At 39.4% G+C, this 23459-nt stretch overlaps 1 protein-coding gene across 2 annotated transcripts in view; it reads left to right on the forward strand.

The window, feature by feature from the left end:
• The first annotated feature begins 1774 nt into the window (after positions 1 to 1774).
• Positions 1775 to 23459, forward strand: part of LOC127426123 (metabotropic glutamate receptor 2-like) — a 48060-nt gene continuing 26375 nt past the window's right edge. The window contains exons 1-3 of one of the 2 annotated variants that reach the window (XM_051672663.1): positions 1775 to 2120; positions 2234 to 2420; positions 18556 to 19159. In XM_051672663.1, coding sequence (XP_051528623.1) covers positions 18662 to 19159 — 498 coding nt within the window. In that variant the 5' untranslated portion in view covers positions 1775 to 2120; positions 2234 to 2420; positions 18556 to 18661. Of the gene's footprint in view, positions 2121 to 2233; positions 2421 to 17473; positions 17610 to 18555; positions 19160 to 23459 lie in introns of those variants that run through there. The other variant, XM_051672665.1, reaches the window with a different exon arrangement.

The raw sequence follows: 23459 nt of genomic DNA on the forward strand, positions 1-23459 counted from the left end.
CCCCTCCTGATTTCCCTTTAATTGGTTGAGAATCCAAGAGAACTGCATTTGGAGGGTGCTTGAGGGGTCTAAACACAGTGTTCTGGTACTTTCACTATCTTATGCATTGGCTTCTACTAATGCATACTTACAGTATGTTCTTATATCTCTCAGAGAGGGATCAGTACATTAAGTTTTGTTCTGTAATTACACCTTCTTCTATGCTGCCTTACTCTGATGAATGGCCTCATCATTAAAAGCCCTTTCATAAGAGTTTAGACTCAAAACTAGTTAGTGGGCAGCCTTCATAATTCCAATTGCTATGCCTTTAAATGTGTGATTAAGCTTTTCTGTTTGGTATGCCACTGAATTCTAGAAGTTGGCAATACAAGGTTCCAATTATCAATATCTCATGTTTCAAAATTTTTTATTCATGTCTTTAGTAGAGACGGACCACTTCTATTAAAATGAATGGAAGAAATTGGAATGACCAATGGTCAATAGATGTAGAAAGGAAGTCCTGCCTTACAGGTAAAAGATCCAATCACCTTTTAGATACAGACATCGCCTGTCAATCAACTTGAGAACCCACATGCGCATTAGCTGTACAAGCTGGTAAAATGTTGTGGTTTTGTTTAGCGTAATCTGAGGTAAAGAGGCACAATTTATGATTCCAGTGTCGTAACATTTTACTGCTGATTTGAAATATTTTCTTTGATCGTAATCTTGACCAACCGTGTATGATATTTCGTAGTTCCCCCATTCAGGTAGATAGGAGCTGCACTTTCGTGATTGGAAATAACTTCCAAAAGAGCGTTCCAAAGATGGCCGCCAATGGACTGACTTGCTAGAAAGACTTTGATCACACTCAGGGTGAATACTTCAGCTCAACAGCAAGGACAGCAGATCAGTTTTAATAAAGGAATCGTCATCAAGATGGAAAATACAGTAGTATTTTTAAATTAGTGTTTTTAATTTGATTTGATTTTTTTTGGATAACAAATCACTGTAAAAATGCATGTGTATACAGTTGCTCCCTTAAGGAGCTGTTTGTACCTGACCTGACCCAAGTTACTTTTGTTGCTGTAACAAGGGCAGTAGCAAGGAATTCTGGGCCCCCTGACAATATATTACTCTGGGCCCCTTACCTATTAAAATAATAGTTTCGAATTTGTTGTCGGCCCCCCTGGACCTTTGGGCCCCAAGAATTATTTCCACCTTTCACCCCACTAGCTATGGCCCTGGCTGTAACCTAATGTATTCAGTCATATTTAGTCATACTTTTACTTCGTAAAATATACTTAGAATATAACTAGTTTATTTAGATCGATTAATTTAGTTAGTTTCGATTACACAAACGATTAACAACATCTTGGTTATATATTAACAACACATAACCAATCATAAACTGCCTCAATGATTAGCTCATTAAATATTCATGAACTTACAAATGTTGATCGTGCAAAATGCGAACCTTAAATGCATTTTTTTTTTTTTTTTTTTTTTTTTTAACAAAAGTACAGTTTGAAATTCCGAAAATTGACTACCAAGATAATTACTTACCCGACCAGGGTGAAGTGTGTAAAACATGACACAAAGATAACCCAGGATTATGTTAACCCAGGGTTAAAACGGATCCTTGATCATTTTAAATTAAACTGTTGTGACTCCACCTATCTGCACACATTAAAACCAGAAGAGAGAGAGAGAGAGAGAGAGAGAGAGAGGGGGAGGAGGGGTGGGGGGTGGGAAGAGAGAGGTACACTGATTGGGAGCCGGGGGTACCAGCCAAACCCCACGAATGGATGAAGCTCGGACCCTCAGCACATTAAAAACCAATAACAATTATTACAAATGTAATCTTGACCGAAGGACTCTTCTGAGGCGCCACTTAATACATCTGGGCAATATTGCTCAATAAAAAACTCAGAAGTTTCAATAAGGGAGATTTGGAAAGTCGTGACTGGGAGAACCGAAGCGAAAAGATTTAGTTTGAGTTTATTAAATCTCTCGTGATGGCAGCAGGTGTTTTGGACTGAACTTTTGGGCTCTCACAAAACCCTGGCTTTGAAGAGAAAGGACCGCACTGACTATTAAAGTGGACTTTAGGTGGTCTGAAGAAGGGTTGGGTGTGTGTTTGAGTAAGTGGCCATTAATGAGAACGCATTCATCACTAAATCCCGCTGTGCACAGGTAATATGTTCCTCCACCTTCTCCTCATCACCTCATGTGCTTCTTGGTGTCTTTGTTTCAGCACCAAGGACAGATCCAAACACATCCAACGCGTGTACACCTGCGAGGTGTCTCGAGCGAGCACTATCACCTGTGGGGACATTATGAATGGACGCTGATTTATCACCGACTGTTTTGAAGCAGACATCTTCGCACCTCTTAACAAGTAGAACAAGGTGTTGAATTTCTGCCTGATCAATTCTTCCCAGGTAAGTAAGCATGCATTAACATGCACACACACATGCACGCACACCTTTGATCGCGCGACGCACTGGTGCATGCAATTGCGCACCCTTTGGTTATAAAAACAAAAATAAACTTTTAACATCATTTGCACGATGGACTGACTGTCTGTAATACCATAAGGAAGTATTTATTACTAAATGGAACGATTTATTGCATGCAACAATAATTACAGCAAGTCAACGTGCTTGAGAATTGCCTTTCGCGCGAGTGCACGGATCCTTTGACATTTCTTGTGCAGAAACCCGTCGCGTGATAGGATACAAGCATAATAGGCTTGTAACTGAATGTTAAGGAAATGTTGCTCCTTTGTTGCCAATAAATCCACTTGGCATAAGAGCACAAAATATTTATGATTGACAACCTGACACTCTCACCTCTCTGATCTAGATAGGGTGTCTCGATTTCACGGTAGTATCAGTATTATTACACTTTATACAACAAGTACGAATGCAAATACATAGAAAGACTTTTTAGGTTTGCTTTCCTTTTTTTTTTTTTTTTTTTTTTTTTTGTCACATCTTTAGGAATGGAATAATATGTTGTTTAGATTTATCTGACTTTAAAATGATCTAGGAACGGGTCTTGTTTTGAATATTTTTTTACGTTCCAGTATCAATGTTGCTCTATAATCCCAGGTTCTACCTGTAATATTTTGGATAGATTTAGTCTAGAATGGGCATGTGACTGTTGCATTACATTTCAGACAAATTCTCAGACTTTTCCGACTTGTTGAAGCATTTCTTTTTGGGATTGATGTGTTTGTTTTTTGTGTAATGAGGTGTGATGCACACTAATATCTTTATTATATCATGCAAACATTTAAACTGTTTACAAAGACAGTACTATTACATATATTTTATTAGAAAATAATACAATAAAATATATTTTTATATATTTTGATGTTTTATATTTTATATATCAAAGAGATAATCTTCATTACTTTCCCACTGAAATTTCATGAGACGCAACTGGCTGTTAAACACATATTGAGCTACACATAAGATACACATAATCTACACGTGTATTTTCTCAGGCACTTTTTGAGTCTAAATAGATGCACAACTTGCATATTTTCAATAGTACACCCAAATGACAATAGTCAAATCATACTGATCATGTGTTACACTTGCTATGGTTTATTTCCATGTTGGTTCTTCATCAAATAGAAATGTCAAATGTAATTCAAGTCAATCACTGAAAAAACAACACCAAACTGAGTCAGAAATAACATGTATAATATGTACTGTTTGTGTACACGCATATGTGATATTGATAATTCACCATTGTCACACAGAAAATCAACATGATATAGTATTTGTGTTTGAATATAATACTAATTTCTCTTGTAATAAACAAAGAAAAAGATTTCCTGTGATAAACTTATATAGACATGAAATAATCATAAAAATATAATTTAAGGAAGTGCAAAAGAAAAACAAACAAAAAACAAAACTGATCACTATTATATACCTAAGGTCTCTAATGACCCTGTACACCGTTGGAACTTAAACCATTATAAAAAAATGCAATTTTGCCTTTTTCTTTCTTTCTTTCTTTCTTTCTTTCTTTTTTTTTTTTTTTGTGCTACACTCTTTATAAGAGAAAGATTGAGGAATACGACATTTTCTAACACTGAATACATCATAGATGCGGTCCACCCTCCAAGTCCACACCCTCATGCAGCCAGAAAAAACAACACTGTGTCTTCATGAATATTCGTATTTATACAAATAAAAAATAGCAGACTCCTCTCTTTGAACACCTTTTAAACTTTACAATTCGTCCATTTATGTGCCATTTTCCTGTCCACCAAGTAGCCATAAGAACTTTTGAATGTGTAAAACTAAACACCCTTGTTTAGTTCATTCACTGGCATTTTGAATAGTGTAAAGCATCCATAGCAACCTATCTAGGGAAGCTGACTGGACATGCCGAGATAAACATCTCATAGTTAATTTGCTCCATGTCTGTGAATGCTTTCATCCTTGGCAACCTAACCGAGCCATTCAACTGGTCTGGCTGAGCTCCAAAAGTTATCAATGAAACCAAAGTGGGTCTTATAAAAAGGAAAAAGGACTGCTTTAATTGCATGTACATGGGAATAATATTTAAGAGTTTAATGTAAATTTTGATGTTCTTAAAATCAACCAATTTTTATCAGATACTAATAACACACAATATGTCACAGATATGACAGATATGTCACACAACATGACAAGTATTGAATCACGTTAAACTTCTTAGCATCCATGTTTAAAATTGATGGTGAGCCCAGACTGGTAAAACCCCAGCTGGTCTCTCAGTATACAAATAAATGCTGCCAAAAAGAGAAGATCAAGGGCAAGCTCGGCATCAGAATTCCAGCATTACATGGGTTGGTTACTCGGATATTTATCTATGGATTTTAATGGCCAAAGTAGCCTGGGGTTCATGGGTCTAGATAAGACCGTGTGGTGCCCTGCGCAATCAGATTATGCTGAAAAACACAATAAAATTAAGCCCATTTATCATAATTAGCAGGCTTTAACCTGATGGAAAAGGTTTAATCTCGCATCAGATGTGAGCACTAGATTTGTTGTGTGTTATAGAGAATAAAATGTAGATTCCCCATATGATTTATGTCTTAATGTGATCATTAATCATATAGAGCAGCTCTTCAAAACCTTCAAAAGTTGAGATACAGGTCAAAAGTATTTTAGAACGTAATGAAGCAAATTAATGACTTTGCATAGGTGTTTAACCTCCTGAGACCCGAGCGTGAATACTGTGTGCATTTTCCATTTTTCTTTTTGATTTGTAACTAGTAGCACCTAATAAACAAGCAAAAAATGAAATAAAAAATAATTCTAGAGCAAAAAGTTTTCCCAAAAATCGATGTCCACATATGTGGACAGTGGGATTAAGTTGTGAAATTTTAAATAATACCAAGCTACAGAAAGTCAGATTTTTTTAATTAAATTTTTTATTATGTTTCCAGGAGTGTTAGTTATTCATGTTTTTGAGACGTAATCAGAAATTAGTATAATTTATTATTATTAAAAATTATGGCCAGCATCATCCAATCACTGCCAACCATATTAAAATTAATATGCATATAATTATACATTATTAATTCTTAATCTAAATACAAATTACCATTGTCACATGTCTGCCAAACATTTTGAGTGGTCCAAACATCATCTGCAGCCTGAAACTAAACTTTTTAATAAGAAGTTTGGATTGAATGCACTTACAGTACATCCGGAAAGTATTCACAGCGCTTTACTTTTTCCACATTTTGTTATGTTACAGCCTTATTACAAAATGGATTAAATTCATTATTTTCCTCAAAATTCTACAAACAATACCCCATAATGACAATGTGAAAGTTTGTTTGAAATCTTTGCAAATTTATTAAAAATAAAAAACGAAAAAAAAAAAAAAATCACATGTACATAAGTATTCACAGCCTTTGCCATGACACTCAAAATTGAGCTCAGGTGCATCCTGTTTCCACTGATCATCCTTGAGACGTGTCTACAACTTGACTGGAGCCCACCTGTGGTAAATTCAGTTGATTGGACATGATTTGGAAAGGCACACACCTGTCTATATAAGCTCCCACAGTTAACAGTGCATGTCAGAGCACAAACCAAGCCATGAAGTCCAAGGAATTGTCTGTAGACCTCCGAGACAGGATTGTATCGAGGCACAGATCTGGGGAAGGTTACAGAAAAATTTCTGCAGCATTGAAGGTCCCAATGAGCACAGTGGCCTCCATCATCCATATATGGAAGAAGTTTGGAACCACCAGGACTCTTCCTAGAGCTGGCTACCTGGCCAAACTGAGCGATCGGGGGAGAAGGGCCTTAGTCAGGGAGATGACCAAGAACCTGATGGTCACTCTGACAGAGCTCCAGCATTTCTCTGTGAAGAGAGGAGAACCTTCCAGAAGAACAACCATCTCTGCAGCACTCCACCAATCAGGCCTGTATGGTAGAGTGGCCAGATGGAAGCCACTCCTCAGTGAAAGGCACATGACAGCCCGCCTGGAGTTTGCCAAAAGGCACCTGAAGGACTCTCAGACCATGATAAACAAAGATTGAACTCTTTGGCCTGAATGGCAAGTGTCATGTCTGGAGGAAACCAGGCACTGCTCATCACCTGGCCAATACCATCCCTACAGTGAAACATGGTGGTTGCAGCATCATGCTGTGGGGATGTTTTTCAGCGGCAGGAACTGGGAGACTAGTCAGGATCGAGGGAAAGATGAATGCAGCAATATACAGAGACATCCTTGTTGAAAACCTGCTCCAGAGCACTCTGGACCTCAGACTGGGGCGAAGGTTCATCTTCCAACAGGACAACGACCCTAAGCACACAGCCAAGATAACAAAAGAGTGGCTACGGGACAACTCTGTGAATGTCCTTGAGTGGCCCAGCCAGAGCCCAGACTTGAACCCGATTGAACATCTCTGGAGAGATCTGAAAATGGCTGTGCACCGACACTCCCCATCCAACCTGATGGAGCTTGAGAGGTCCTGCAAAGAAGAATGGGAGAAACTGCCCAAAAATAGGTGTGCCAAGCTTGTAGCATCATACTCAAAAAGACTTGAGGCCGTAATTGGTGCCAAAGGTGCTTCAACAAAGTATTGAGCAAAGGCTGTGAATACTTATGTACATGTGATTTTATTCGTTTTTTATTTTTAATAAATTTGCAAAGATTTCAAACAAACTTTCACGTTGTCATTATGGGGTATTGTTTGTAGAATTTTGAGGAAAATAATTAATTTAATCCATTTTGGAATAAGACTGTAACATAACAAAATGTGGAAAAAATGAAGCGCTGTGAATACTTTCCGGATGCACTGTAGCTGAATTGAGAGCTATAGGATGCTCCGTTGCTCCCTGTAACGGTTTCATTGAAATGAGGAAGTGGGAGATGGCGATTCCAATTCAGGAATGTCACTTTTTTTGATACACAAAATAAAACACGTTCGCCCAAGCATAATGGTGCACCTTCAATTCAACGGCAGTGGCCAACACACAAAGAGCTTCTCAGCTGGACTCTCTCTTTCTTAAACTCTGAGGACTGGCCCTTTAATTTCCCCCGTCTCTCACTGTGAACACAGAAACAAGCAATTACCAGCAATTCATCTCAGGTGAGAACCCTTACCGCTTACTCTCTTTCCAGATGAACACTTGACCATGCCCTCACCTCCGCATACCCCCACCGCCCGACTCAGGCCGGGAAACCGTCCGGACTGCCGACTCCCCCCACCCTTCTGAAAAGGAAGTCCACGACAGCCATCTGGGCCCTGTGGACCACCTCAAACTTAAATGGCTGGAGTGCCAGGTATCAATGGGTGATCTGGGCGTTGGCATCCTTCATGCGGTGGAGCCACTGGAGTGGTGCATGGTCCAATCAGAGGGTGAATGCTCGTCCCAACAAATAGTAGCGGAGAGTGAGGACCACCCACTTGATGGCCAAGCACACCTCCTCTATGGTGCTGTACTTAGTCTTTCTCATAGAGAGCTTCCGACTAATGTATAGCACCGGGCGCTCCTCCCCCTCCACCACCTGGGATAGTACAGCACCCAGCCCCCTGTCCGTTGTGTCCGTCTGCAAAACAAAAGGGGGAGAGAAGTCAGGGGAAAGCAGAAGCGGCCCGCCACAAAGTGCAGCTTTCACCTGCGTGAATGCTTGTTGGTATGGCTCTGTCCACTGGACTGGGTCTGGAGCTCCCTTTTTAGTGATATCAGTCAGCGGATGGTGACATCTGAATAATTAGGCACAAACCTTCGATAATAGTCAACCAGCCCCAGGAACTGTCTCACCTCCTTTTTGGTCGTGGGTTTCGGGCAGGTCACAATCGTAGCGGTTCTACCTATGACCCAAGTAGAACCCCAGATATTGTACCTCCACCTGCCCAAGTGCGCACTTCTTCTGGTTTGCCATGAGCCCTGCTCGTTGCAGTGACCTCAGAATGGCCCCCAGATGCTGCATGTGCTGCTGCAAATCATTACTGTAAATAATGATGTCATCCAAATAGGCAGCAGCATACGCAGTGTGCGGTCTGAGGACCCTGACCATGAGATGCAGAAATGTAGCCGGTGCCCCAAACAAACCAAACAGAAGGGTCACAAATTGGTGTAAACCAAACAGTGTGGAGAAGGCCATTTTTTTCATGGGACATCTGCATTAAGGGAATCTGGCAATAACCCTTTGTTAAATCCAGTGTCTAATAAAAACGAGCTGAGCCCAACCGATCGAGCAGTTCATCAATACGAGGCATTGGATACGCATAAAATTTAGACACCGCGTTAACTTTCCTATAATCCACACAGAACTGGACCGAACCATCGCTCTTAGGTGCCAGAACCACCGGGCTGTCCCAATCACTGTGGGATTCTTCTGTTACCCCCATATCGATAATGGCCTTTAATTCTTCCCATACTACCTATTTCTTGTGTTCAGGTAAGCGGTAGGGACTACTACGTACCACTACCCTGGAGCTTGTCTCGATGTGGTGTTCTATGAGATTAGTGCAGCCGGGGAGAGGCAATAACATGGCAGAAAAAACATTTGCAACCTGGCAACCTTCGTACGTTACAACGGCGGAGGTGGTCTCCACAAGAGACCGGGGTGAACTGATTGGCTTTTAGATTCACCTCTGATCCAAGCTCCTCCCTCTCTGGAACTACCGTTGCCAAGGATACGGGGACTGCCTCTCTCCATGGTTTTAGGATGTAAATCTGATGTGCCCCGCCCCGTCTGTATGCACTACCTCATAGTCGATTTCTCCAACTCGCTGTATGACCTCAAAGGGCTCTTGCCACTTCGCAAGTAATTTTGAGCTCGATGTGGGAGGCAATACAAGTACTTTATCTCCCTGTGCAAACTCCCGTAGCCGAGCTCCCCTGTTATATAGTCGGTACTGACGTTCTTGCGCCTGTAGCAAATTCTCCTGTGATAGTCACCCCAGTGTGTGGAGTTTTGCTCTCAGATCAAGAACGTAATGAATTTCATTTTTGCTCTGTGAAGTTCCCTCCTCCCAGTTTTCGTTCATGACGCCTAACACGCCACGTGGTTTACGCCCATATAGTAATTCAAATGGCGAAAACCCCATGGAGGCTTGAGGGACCTCTCGCACTGCAAATAACAGGGGTTCGAGCCACTTATCCCAATTCCGAGCATCTTCGTGCACAATTATATTTTCAAATCATATTTTTTAAGGTCTGATTAAATCATTGGACCAAGCTGTCCATTTGTGGGTGGTCCGAATGACATTTACATTTATGCATTTGGCAGACGCTTTTATCCAAAGCGACTTACAGTGCAATTATTACAGGGACAATCCCCCTGGAGCAACCTGGAGTTAAGTGCCTTGCTCAAGGACACAATGGTGGTGGCTGCAGGGATTGAACCAGCAATTTTCTGATTAACAGTTATGTGCTTTAGCCCACCACGCCATCACCACTCATCTTTTACATGACATAAAAGCAGTGCCCTGATCGGTGAGGATTTATTTCGTAATCCTCACTTAGGAGATAATTCTGAAGAGTGCCTCCGCAACACTACGTGCTGAGATGTTGAGCAGAGACACTGCTTCCGGATATCGTGTTGCGTAATCCACCAGGACTAATGCACAGTGATGCCCGCGTGCTGTCCGTTCTAATGGCCCGATGAGGTTGTTGACCATCAATCACTATCACTTGGTCAAACGCATGCTTCATTTTTTCGTCTCATGACTGCTCTAGAGGAAAATGACACCTCCCCTTCCCTGACGTCAGCCTGATGCGGAACAGACATAGACGGCCCAGGCCACGCCTCCCAAGCCAGCGCTTCACACATCCCACATGACTCACTTTCTCACAGAACCCATCCACACACAACCCCTTCAATAATAATCGAAAAGCCGGCCAAGTAGTCCCCAAAATTAGTGGATGGGTGAGGCGAGGACTAACCATCGCCTCGACATTATGCTTTTGTCCCTGGAACATTATCGTGACAGTCACTACAGGATAATTGTGAATATCCCCTTGCACACACTTCACCTTCACCCGATTATTTGTATCCAATGCCCTTTTAAACCAAGCATTGATGAATGGAGGTTTGATTACAACCTGAATCCATCAAAGCTTGGTATGTACCCCCCTTTACACTCACCGGTATTTGGTATGTCCCTGCTCTATCTGGGGTGGTCTGTGGAGTGTCGGGGACCCGGATCAAGGCCCCCACCTCCATTACTGGGCACTGATCTCGGACCTGACCCGGCTCCCCGCCACTCCAGCAGAGTGGCCCGAGCTTCCCACCCACACCTGTGGCAGCGGGTTCCCTCACCTGGGATGAAGAGAGGGGAGAGACGGTTTGCTGGCACAGGAAACCCCCAAGACCAGGGAGCTGGTTTCGGAGGAATGTTCCCCCGTTTCCGGGGGAACAGAATGCAGTAACGGTGCAGCTTCAATTCAATGGCAGTGGCCAACACACAAACAGCTTCTCAGTTGGGCTTTCTTTCTAACACTCTGAAGATAGGCCCTTTTATTTCTCCCGTCTCTCACTGTGAACACAGAAACAAGCAATTACCAGCAATTCATCTCAGGTGAGAACCCTTACCGCTTACTCTCCAGACGAATGCTCGACCATGCCCTCGCCTCCACACTCCCTATTTAGTTAATGACTTAACCTCCATTGTGTTGTCTGTCTGCACTGGTCTCAGAACAGTTTGAAATGCACCTTATTTTCATCCTAACTCCATATAAATCCTCTGAAAGCAAATTTTTTCAGTTTTTGTATGAACCCATTGATTCTCAATGTGATAATGCACAATGAATATAGGAATCCATTTACTAATCTTAATGAATAGAACCGTATTGTACAATAATACAGTTTATATTAAAATGAAGTAAAAATGACTCACTGATGTGGGAATGTTGAAATTCAACTTTTGATGAAATAATATCCCAAAATCCATGTATGTGGACATCATCTTTATCAGAGCTAACACGCGAAAATTTTTATTTATTTTTTTAAGCAGAATATCAAACAAACTAGAGACACTACCATTTACATCCAAACAGTTTTCAATGAAAAAACGTAAAGAGGTTTGTTACCAGAGGCACTTTTGTTGGCGCCCGTAGAAGTGCTTCACAGAAATCAACGTCATGTTGTTGTCACGTGACTCGGTGCGCCAGAAGTTTAACCCTTAAATAACAGTCTAGAGTCTTGTGAACAGTATTAAGTCAGCTTAAATGAATTAGAATTATGCAAAATACAACGTCCATGCATGTGGACGTGGGGGTCGCACAAGGTTAAACAACAAATAACTTTGGTATTCACCATGTTCCCCTGTGTCAATACTAATGATTACCTAAAGATGAAGCAAAACATTTCTTTATACTACAAAATTGTTTGTTGAACCGGCAGAATAAATTTAATCTACAAATGTTTTATTGCTTGTCATTTTGCTGGTGCATTTTTTCCAGTGCAATTTATAGCACACTGATTGCATGCGCTGTGCCTCTGGAGCAACCTTGGTTGAAGTGTCTTGTTCAAGAGCGCAGTAATGATGGCTCCTCTCTACAACTCTTCAGTTAATAATTTGTCAAAATGCAGTTTCTTTTTATTTGCAAACTGTTCTTATATTCCTGCAGTTTTGATTGGGTGGACCAGCCGTCAATCTGGGTGAACTAGTGCCACTCTGGCCCTTATGTGGCCTCGCGCCTGTTAGGTCCATTATTTTGATATGTCTTCTTTGTCCAGGTAGCAGAGGGCTCCCATTGGTTCCATCTGTTCCAGAGGATAGGGAAAAGCTATAATTAGTTTTTAATGTCATTTAAATGTTTTTGTAATTTTGGTCAATGGCTCCAGATGCTGATGGCGCAATTGAGCTCCAATTTGAGACACATTAAGACCTAATAACACCTAGCCATATTAAAGGAATAGTTCACCCAAAAATGAAAGTTCTCTCATAATTTATTCACTTTCATGCCATCCTAGATGTGTATGATTTTCTTTCTTCTACAGAATACAAACGAAGATTTCTTTGAAGAATAGCTCAGCTCTAGGTCCATACAATGCAAGTGAATAGTGAACAAAACTTTGAAAAAAAAAAAAAAAGAAAAAAAAAACTTAAAAGCAGCATTTGAGTAGTGTTTTCATTTATGTCTTCTTAAGCAATCTAATAGATTTTGGGTGAGAACAAACCAAAACATAACTCCTTTTTTACAGTACATCTTGCAATTGCTCTTCAGGCACAATCATGATTTCAAGCTCAAATACACTTCCTAGCACTTGACGCTTGCACAGAGTGCTAGATGGTGGTAGGAAGTGTAATCGAGCTTGAAATCATGATCACCAAGGAGGCTACTAATGTCAAGGTTTATAGTAAAAATTGAGTTACATTTTGGTCTATTCTAACCCAAAACTGATTGGATAATTTCAGAAGGTATGGATTAAATCACTGGAGTCTTATGGATTACTTTTATACAGCCTTTATGTGCATTTTGGAGTTTTAAAGTTTTGGTCACCATTCACTTTGTATGGACCTACAGAGCTGAAATATACTTTTAAAACTCTTTGTTTGTGTTCTGCAAAAGAAAGTCATGCACATCTGGGATGGCATGAGGGTGAGTAAATGATGAGAGATTTTTCAGTTTTGGGTGAACTATTCCTTTAAGATATTAGACTTAAGGATGAAACAACTTGTAAAATGTGTTAATGATCAGTGTAATAAAAAATGACCTTTTTGTCAATCAAAGGCATGTATTTTTGAAAAGTGAATATATCACATGTCTAGTGGTGTGGTACACTTTAAAAATATTTTGTCAGGTAACCTAAAAAATTTACTTCATGTGGTAACATCTAAATTAACTGGTTTTATTTATGTAAAAAAATTATTCAACATAACTAAATCAACCTGACCAAATTAGGCACCAACAAAAGTACTTTTTAAGAGTTAGATCAAGTAGAAATTAGCAGCTTTTACATAAAGACTGTAAAAAAAAATCCATAATTCTAACGGTAAAAGAATGTAAAAATGTTCAGTAAAAAACGTCAGTTGGTTAAAGGGTAGTTACCTTAAAATATACGGTAAAACAATGGTAAAATATTATTTTAAAAAACATTTAGATGTAAAAAGTTTAATTTTACTGTATAATTAACGGTAAAAATTAATATTATATTTAACAAGAGAATACATGTACTTTTTACGGTAAACTTTAGTTAAAATTACGGCGAAAAACAATAATCGGGTGTTCACAAAAGTCCCTGAGTGACCCATCACATTTCATTATATTGTATGGGAATAGTTATTTATAATATGTTATGTAAATTGGGGTGTTTTGTGTTATATTTGATGTAGTTTAGTTAATGTTTATTGCATTATTTAGTGTTACATGTCTTACCCCGATGGTGTTTTGTGTTTGTGTGAGTAAAACTGTGTGCACTGCCTCTACATGTGTATTAATTATTGCTCCTGGATGGGCCACTCGTGATGAACTTTAAATCATCATGTGGACTTTTTTAGTTACTACGGTGATTAAAAATACATTTTAAATTGAAAATCTGATTTTTATAGTTCCAGAAGATTAGCATATTAAGTTTATATAATTTAATTACATAAACGGTAGTGAACCATAAAATATACAGGCATCAAAATGACATCCCTTAAAGCCTGAAACATGGTCACCATATTTTTTTACGGTAAATTTCTGGCAACCACAGCTGCTGGTACTTTACCATAAATTTTACTGAATTTATTTACAGTGAATGGTTCTGAGCACGGTGTGGAACGGTTTCAGTAGCATTTCCACTTGAGCATGGGTCGGCACAGCACGATTACAAACCGTTCTCAGTCCGGTTAGCTAACCGTGCTTAACTGTGCTCAACTGTGCTGGTGGAATGGCTTTAGTATGCGTGGCAATTCACAATTGTCAATTTGCCAACATCAAGGTAACTCATTTGTTTTTAGGTAGCTGGCAAAGTTTGCTAATGTGAGGTTAATAAAATTAAATAAAAAATAGCATATGTTTGGTGTATCTTCATTATTTTATGATGATGGTTTAACTATTTTTCTACACCCCTTTTTCATCAGGGAGGTAGATTACGCTAGCTAGTAATATATCATTATATGAGTTGTATAATATTTTGTCAATGAATGTCCTTTTTAGCTAGTCTGGGCACTTTTAAATTTCTGTGTGTTTGTGTCTGGTGACATGCACAACCCCTCAGCAAATGATTCTCTTTGCTTTCCTTTTTGCGACATGGGACATGTCTTTCCTGTGCTTAGCAGAGAAAAAAAAAACCCAGTAGAATATGCGATCATCCTCCATAGCACACTTGCTCCAATGTACCTCTCCTGCCATCGCCAACTGACGAATTTGTTACGTACATTCAAGCACCTCAATGTCAAAGAAACTGTAACCATGCCAACTGGCCCGGATCAGCACGGAACGGCACAATTTTTGCAACGAGAACCGTTCGGCCCGATGGTGAAAAAACGGCTATAATAGATCTTTAAGATCATTAATGTGATCACATGTTCTCTTTTTCTCAGTTTCAATGTCTCTGACCTTGACTCTTAGGAAGATTGTGGTCAGGATTTGAAAGATTTAATTTTACCCATGTTTCATCAAGTCACGATGTTTGTCGACTTGTTATAATCCTCTAATTTATTTTAACCCGCATATGATAACAGATCTTGCATTAATTGTAATGCATGTATGTATACATATTTATCACATTGCCTTGCCACCCCAATCCACCGACTTTTTCTTGTTTCCATGGTAACGGAAGTTAAGGAAGAGAACCCTAATAAACGTGAAGATGTTGCCTCATTATGCCAGCAGGGGAGGGTACAGGAGGGGAAACACAAGGTACAGAAGTGCTTTATCTAAAATTAAATCGCATATGGCATTTTTGAAAAGTTAGAGGTGAAGCTTCCCAGTGCTCAGAGGCATCTGTTTTAGGTGTCTAAAGAGAAGATTACATTCTAAAATTAAAATGATCTCATTCATCAGAATATCTAAGGCAATAACATGTTAACATTTTTCACTTATACTGTATATCATTAATGACCCTGCGTTTTGCCAGTGCAATATATACCTTAATATTGTCGCTATATGGTACTTACATTTAGAAGATGATAAACAGGCTAGGTGACTAGTCATTTACAGAAAAAAAATTATAATATAGCCAAACAGTAAAAATGATAAGCTTAGAGGGAAAAATTCACACCACTTCAGGGAAAGCATACAGTATGTTAGATTTTATAATTAGTGGCGCAAGCATCACTGTTACTATTGCTCATAATTTTACTCCTCATCCAAAGTATTACAATTTGGCATGTAACCTGTCCCTTATTTGCACTGCAGACACAAATGAAACCTTAACTGTGTGGCTTTCACTTTTTAAGTGATAATAATAAATGGAGATTCAATGGGTAAGAACATTCCATATAGTTACATTGAAGGATGGACCCGAGCTATGTACACTCACTGAGCACTTTATTAGGAACACCTGTACACCTACTTATTCATGTGATTATCTAATCAGCCAATGGTATGGCAGCAGTGCAGTGCATAAAATCATGCAGATATGGGTCAGGAGCTTCAGGTAATGTTCACAACAAATGTCAGAATGGGGAAAAAATGCAATCGACCGTGGCATGATTGTTGGTGCCAGACAGGCTGGGTTGATTCATTTTTTTACTGCTGATCTCCTGGGATTTTCATGCACAACAATGTGCACAACGCCGGGCAATTTATTAGGACCATAGTGTTCCTAATAAAGTGCTCAGTGAGTGTATAGGGACCAGAATATAATATAGACTTTGGGAGGGCTCTTTTGACTTAGGCTAGTAAACAACAACCTAGCAACTCCCCAGAACACAATAGCAACTACCTAGCAATGCCCTAGCAACCACCCAGAACAACATAGCAATGTGATAAAATACACTGGGGAACACTTCAGTAATTGCATAGCTATGCTCTGACAACGACCCACAGCACCCTAGCATCATGGCAATGAGTTTTGTTAGCCTGATCTCATGAAAATTATGCGACTGTGGCAATTGTTTTGCAAAATGACATTATGTAGTTCATTACATGTATCTCGGCAGTTCTGAGGTTAATTGTCCTATGTGTGGCTAAAAGCGATTTAAATAATCTCCCAAACAGATTAGGTTTTTTAACATTAATGCTGTGTCGAGTTTTAAATCAACAAAACTGACCTCTCTAGCCTAAGCCTTAAACCTAAACCTAACCAATTGTGTCATAAAAGCAAATATGAGATGAAAAACTCAAAAGCATAAAACTAAAGCAACCACGTCATTTTGTGGTGCTTCTATAAAACTTTCGGTTCACATTTCAACTCGCAATGTCTTCTGGACTCATACCCCGGTACTTTGCGTTGCAACTGCATAAGTGAAGTGCATAAAGTGAATAAAAGTTGTTGTCGTAGCACCTCTAGTGTTTATTTCTCCAGGAAATTGCTGCAGTACATTCAATGAGCCATGTAAAATTATTTTTAGCAAAAATGTAGGTATAGTATTGTGATTCTATGAGACCAGGTTGAGTTTTATACAGTCAAGCACCACTCACATATTTTCTTCAGATAATGTAAACATATAGTTTTTTATTAATTTTGATGTTTGCAAATAATTAGGAAAAAATTAAGAGACAATGAAACTTGTGGACTGCACTCACCCCAGTGTATACATAAAGATAATTTCATATCCAAGTTTCACTTCTCCTTTTTGAAAAATAAACCATATATACACTCACTGAGCACTTTATTAGGAACCCTATGGTCCTAATAAAGTGTTTGACGTGGTCTTCTGCTGTTGTAGCCCATTCACCTCAAGGTTCGACATATTGTGCATTCTGAGATGCTATTCTGCTCACTACAATTGTACAGAGTGGTTATCTGTGTTACCGTAGCCTTTCTGTCAGAGTTACTGTAGCCTTTCTGTCAGCTCAAACCAGTCTGGCCATTCTCTGTGGACATCTCTCATCAACAAGATGTTTCCGTCCACAGAACTGCCACTTACGGGATGTTTTTTGTTTTTGGCACAATTCTGAGTAAACTCTAGAGACTGTTGTGCTTGAAAATCCCAGGAGATCAGTTACAGAAATATTCAAACAGCCCGTCTAGCACCGAGAATCATGCCATGGTGAGATCATATTTTTTCCCCATTCTGATAGTTGAAGTGAACATTAACTGTAGATCCTGACCCGTATCTGCATGATTTTACACACTGAACTTGTGCCACACTATTGGCTGATTAGATAATTGCATGAATAAGTAGGTGTACAGGTGTACCTAATAATGTGCTCAGTGAGTGTAATCCCAGGAGAGACAGGTAATTCAAGATATATCGGAAGAGTTGGGCCCTCACAGAACCAGTTACATCCAGTAATTTCTAAAGATATAATTAATTGAAAATATAAATAAAACTGCCATGAGAAAAGTAAAAGAGAAGTGGGCCCACCAGTGTATAAAATGCTCTTAAAGCACATACTGTATATCATCTAAAGAATGTAAGGATGTGTAATGTATGAAAGCTTATATAATAATGTTCACATAAATATCACACCAACTGTGTTCTTGACAAGAGGAGGAGATAGTCTGGAATTACTCAATTGAGATGAAAGCTTTTCCAGCCTGTGCGATATATAGTTGAGAAAGACTCCTCTATCAGCTACATTTATTTGACGTTTCACCTTCGTTTTTCTTTTACCTTAGGTTGTAATTTTTCGTAAGCCAATAGATGATATCCATTACCTTTGACACCTCGAGAACATTATATAGTCAGTCATGGAGAGTTATTGATGTATCAGAATTAATGAAGCTAGAAAATATGGCCTCACCTCTCAGATGTAGAGTTCAGTCAGGCTGAATTGCTATACTGTATCTAGACCTGCCCACCTCCTCAATGCAACCACAAGGCCTTTTGCAAGTTAAATTTATTATGTAATATGTGACTCGGTGCTTTGTATGTCTAGTCCAGGCTATTATCAGATGTATTAATCATTGAAAACAAAGTTTTTTTCTATTTTGTTTTGTGCTGAGCTCTAAAATCAATGTAAGAGTCAGCGGTATTCACATCTATTTTTCAGGTGCAGAGAAGATACCGAGATGTGTCCACAACCAGCAGCAAATATTTCTACCAAGTAAACCACACAGGGTAGCTACAAGGGCTCTTCAACTCTCATAAACCCTGACATGGCTGGAGTTCTGGCAGGGCCTCTCGCCCTGGCCTCTACGTCAGTTTGGTTCCTGATTCTGTTAATCCCCTTGGCCCAAACAAGCCCTAGGTACACCCCAACCCTGGCCGGCTCAAAGCGGGAGATCATCATAGATGGAGATCTGGTGATTGGAGGGCTGTTTCCAGTGCACGAGAAGGGTGAAGGGATGGAGGACTGTGGAAAGATAAACGAAGAACGTGGGATCCAGAGGCTGGAGGCCATGTTGCTGGCACTGGATGAGATTAACCAGGACAACCGCATCCTGCCCGGCTTGAAGCTGGGAGCCCATATACTGGACACTTGCTCTAAAGACACATATGCGCTTGAGCAGTCGCTGGAATTTGTGAGAGCTTCTCTCACTAAAGTGCATCAGCCGGGGTTCATCTGTCCAGATGGGTCAAATCCTGTGCCAGACGAGTTGCCTCTGGCCATCTCTGGGGTGATTGGAGGATCATACAGTGATGTGTCCATACAGGTGAGGTAGATTTACATTTATCTATCTAAAGCATGTTTCTAGAAACATCTCAAATTGGAATACACATTGGAAAATCTAAGCCTTAAGGTGGTAGCTGGTTTAACATGGTTTTAGTTGGTCCAAGCTGGTGTAGATAGCTGGACTACCAGATGTTTTTGAGCAGGTAGACAATTTTGGCCATGCTGGTTAAAGCTGGTAGTCCAGTCTCAGTCAGCAACAAACCATCTAAAATGTTTCAAAAACCACTGAAACCACCTCAATCCAGCAGGGACTAGACTTTTTACATGGTACAGCCCTGCTGAAACGTTGGTCATACATGGTAAAACATAAAGGGGTCATGTCATGTTTTCCTTGAGGTTCACTTATAATGTTACTTAAATTAGTCATAATATAGTATTAAATTACCTTTTTCCACCCTGTCTCTGGCCCTCTGTCTGAAACCCTCAGTTTTCTGTGCTGTCCCCTAAAACAATATCTCAACTCTGTAGGTCCATACAATACAAGTGAATGGTGACCAAAACTTTGAAGCTCCAAAAAGCACATAAAGCAGCATAAAAGTTATCCATAAGACTCCAGTAGTTTAACCCATGTTTTCTGAAGTGATCAAATCGGTTTCAGTTCAGAACATACCAAAATGTAACTAATTTTTTACTGTACATCTTGTCATCAAAGTCTGTAGGCACAATCATGATTAGACTTCCTAGTGCTAGAAGCATGAGCAGAGCTCCACATGGCGCTAAGAAGTGTAATTGAGCTGAAAATCATAATCGCCAAGGAGACCGCAGATGTCAAGATTTATGGTGGAAAATGAGTTACATTTTGGTCTTTTCTCACCCAAAACCGATTGGATCGCTTAAGAAGACATTGGTCGCACTGGCGAACTGTCTTATGAACTCAAAAACACATTTGTATTGACCAGATTTTGTTCTAGATGACATTGCACTCATTAGTTCTTCGATTTTGCTAGAATTATATCAGGGCCTTAAGGGTCGGAGATAGGCTGGAAAATAATCAAGGAAAAACTAAATAATGACTAAAAACTAAATCATTCTGACACAAAACTTTCTAATAACATTAGTGGACCACTAGTGCAAACAAACGGAATTGCAAAAATAAACTTTGTTATCAAAAACCTTTCTGAATACGCAGAGCAATTTTCATAGCCACATCTAGACAGTGCTTACAGTTTTCGATAAAATTAACCTAGGAATGGCTTACTTATTGTTGTCTCTGCACATATTAGCTCAGATGGAATAAAGTATTCTAACACAGAAAAAGTTATATACTTCAGCTTTAATTAATAATAAAAAAGTATGATATAACGTTTGATATGAAGTTTGGGTGCAGTAGCTAAAACAGGAAAATAAAAATGTTTTGCTAGTCAGCAAATATACAACAAAGTGTTTTAATTATCCTTTATAACGTATTAAGATACTGATACACTAATATACACAATATAGCACACAAACCTTTGAGTCTTTCACTCGTGTGAGAAGGACGTAACAGCCAGTGACAGCAATTGATCGTTTCAGAGCAGCATTGCATCGACCCCTCCAACTGATCTGGCCAATAGGGCCCTGACGAGGCCTGGCAGAGACCATGCCACCTGTCCGTCACTGGGGAAGGAGAGCTTGGAGGGGCCTTCGGGCACCCCGCTCAGCCTAGATGCAGTTGGCAGAAGACCCAAACAAGCATGACATGACTGAAAATCAATGTAAATGAGATAACACACATGGCAGCATGTCCTCGCTGTTTTCCTCACACCTGTTTTGCACCCATTGCCATCTGGATTGTGAGACGGAATCCGGCCTGAAATATTACCATTCGTTGGTTGTTGGTATAAAGCTTAATGTGTGGGTAATGGCTGCAGGAGGCAGAGCCATATCCAGTGCTAGAGTGGGTGGCAGTGATGAGATTGGCAGACTATCCCGCTTATTTTGTGAGTGACGGGTCTCCAGAGAGGGAATAAACACGGATGGCTTCACAAGTCGCTTTTTTCATATAACGCACCTCAAACTCGATAGCTTCATTATCTCATCCTTAAATTCATATTTATAATGCACAATATTATGAACAAACATCTTGGAAAGCGTGGCCCATTTTATGTTACACTATTTCAATATTAAACGATCATTCTTTTACTGTCACCATTGCCTGGCAAGCATTCATGCTTGGGAGAGAGAGAAAAAATCAGCACTTTTACGGCTCAGGACACTTAATGCAGTCCTCAGTTATGTTTTATTTAAGTATCTTGTCTCAGATGTTTCTAACATTCCTTAGGATAAATAAAAATTGACACAAATGAGACAATTGTTGACATCCAGTAAGAGTAATAAATTAATGTGGACCGTATAGCCGAGATAATTTGGTTTTGGAAGGATTTGATGTGAAATGTCATGGACTGAGAGGGGTCATGTCATGCATTTTTCCCCTAATTTTATTATTTTCCTTGAGGTCTATTAAAATTTTAGTAAAGTTTTTTGCACCAAATAAAGTGAAAAATGTGGTTATATATTATCCTTTTAAACCCTGTCTCTGGCCCTCTGACTCAGTGACTTGGGGGGGCGCCAGAGTATCACAATTATTTTTTCTTGGGTCTTTAACATGCATGGAATTTCTGCAACTTCATAACCACGCACTGCAAAACTGCAAAACCTCTGGAAACTGCATCTGCTTCAGTAATCACAAAAATTATATACCACTAGATATGTGTCAACTGCTAAACATTTTCAAGTATCGTTTCTGTTGCGGTTATGCAAAATCCCATATCCATCCATCCATCCATCCATTAAGACAAGACTTTGTCAAGCCAACATCAAAGTTTGTATACAAACTTTATTAATCTAGTTAATTTTTCATATAATAACTTTGATAAAAGAGTGTTTGAGCTAGAGGATTATCTTTAGTGACCCATAATACTGATTAGTTTTAGTTACAAATGTTTCCACCTGAGACATGACACAGTACATGGTCAATGTCAGCAGGTGGCACACTAAGCACAGAATCTTTAAATATTTACTTTGCCGATAAATTTATATTTATGATCCATCACACCTACTCGACACGCCCCACTTGCCAAACTTGTGTGCCCACCCTGCACGCTTTATTTTAACAGCAACACGTGGCATGTGAGCGAGGAGCACGCGGATGATGCTGCAACATCTCCCACAGCAGAAACATCCATGCAAAAAGTTTGACAAAACTGGGCGGTGTGAGAATTTGGTCACATGGACTTCACAGGCTAAAAACATACCTGTTTAAAGTGCAAAGGGAATAATAGTTCACCCCCAAAAAATTACATTGTCATAATTTACTCACCCTCATGTTGTTCTAAACCCATATTACTTTTTGTCTACTGTGGAAAACAAAAGGAGATTTTAATGAGAATCACAGCCTCAGTCACCATCACTTTGATTGTATGGAAAAAAAAGATGCAATGAAAATGAATGCCGACTGAAACTGCATTCTTTTGTGTTCCACAAAAGAAAGTCATATGGGTTTGGAACACATGAAGGTAAGTAAATGATGACAGAATTTTCATTTTTGGGTAACGCTTTTCTGTAAGCAAATGTTTGCATTGCTCACTATTTAATCTTGTTGCTGTCTACAAGAAACATTTACGATATAAAATAGATCTCATGTGTGATATTTCTTTTCTGTGGCCGTTTTTTTAAGCGGTGCACTCACCATCTGAACTGAATGTTTTCCTGTCAGATTATTCTGCTAATTAAAGAGGCAGAGCAGTTTTTGCGATGTGTGTGTATGTGTGACATTTGGAGAGTTTGGCACATATCGAGGTATGCCTTTGATTATGCCAACCAATCAATACACACCATGCTCGTCTCCTCTCTGTCACATTTTCTCCCCCCTACAATGTGACGGAATATATTATCATGTTTCTTCAGCACAAAATGGGTGTGTTTGACTACAGAATTTTAAATAATAATGACATGCATAAGTATGTGTACATATGGTATCCTTAGATGCTGTGTGGAGTATTGTCAGACCATTTTACCCTTTTTAAGGTGAAGAAGTTGTTTTCCAACAGTTATCGGAAGAGTCTGTTAGTTAAAAGGATAGTTCACCCAAAAATGAAAAGTCTGTCATTATTTGACAATGAAGGAACTTTTATTTTTGGGTGAACTATCCCTTTAAGTGTTTCTGTATTTGTGTGTGGGAGGGTTTGGGTGGTTTACGAGGACTTTTTTTTAGGTTACAAACTGGTAATTACAAGGGTATTATGCTATAAATGGGGTTCATGAGGACATTTCTAGTGTCCCCGTAATTCAAATCGCTTAAA

Source organism: Myxocyprinus asiaticus, chromosome 35 (genome assembly GCF_019703515.2).
Source record: "Myxocyprinus asiaticus isolate MX2 ecotype Aquarium Trade chromosome 35, UBuf_Myxa_2, whole genome shotgun sequence".
Taxonomy (NCBI): domain Eukaryota; kingdom Metazoa; phylum Chordata; class Actinopteri; order Cypriniformes; family Catostomidae; genus Myxocyprinus; species Myxocyprinus asiaticus.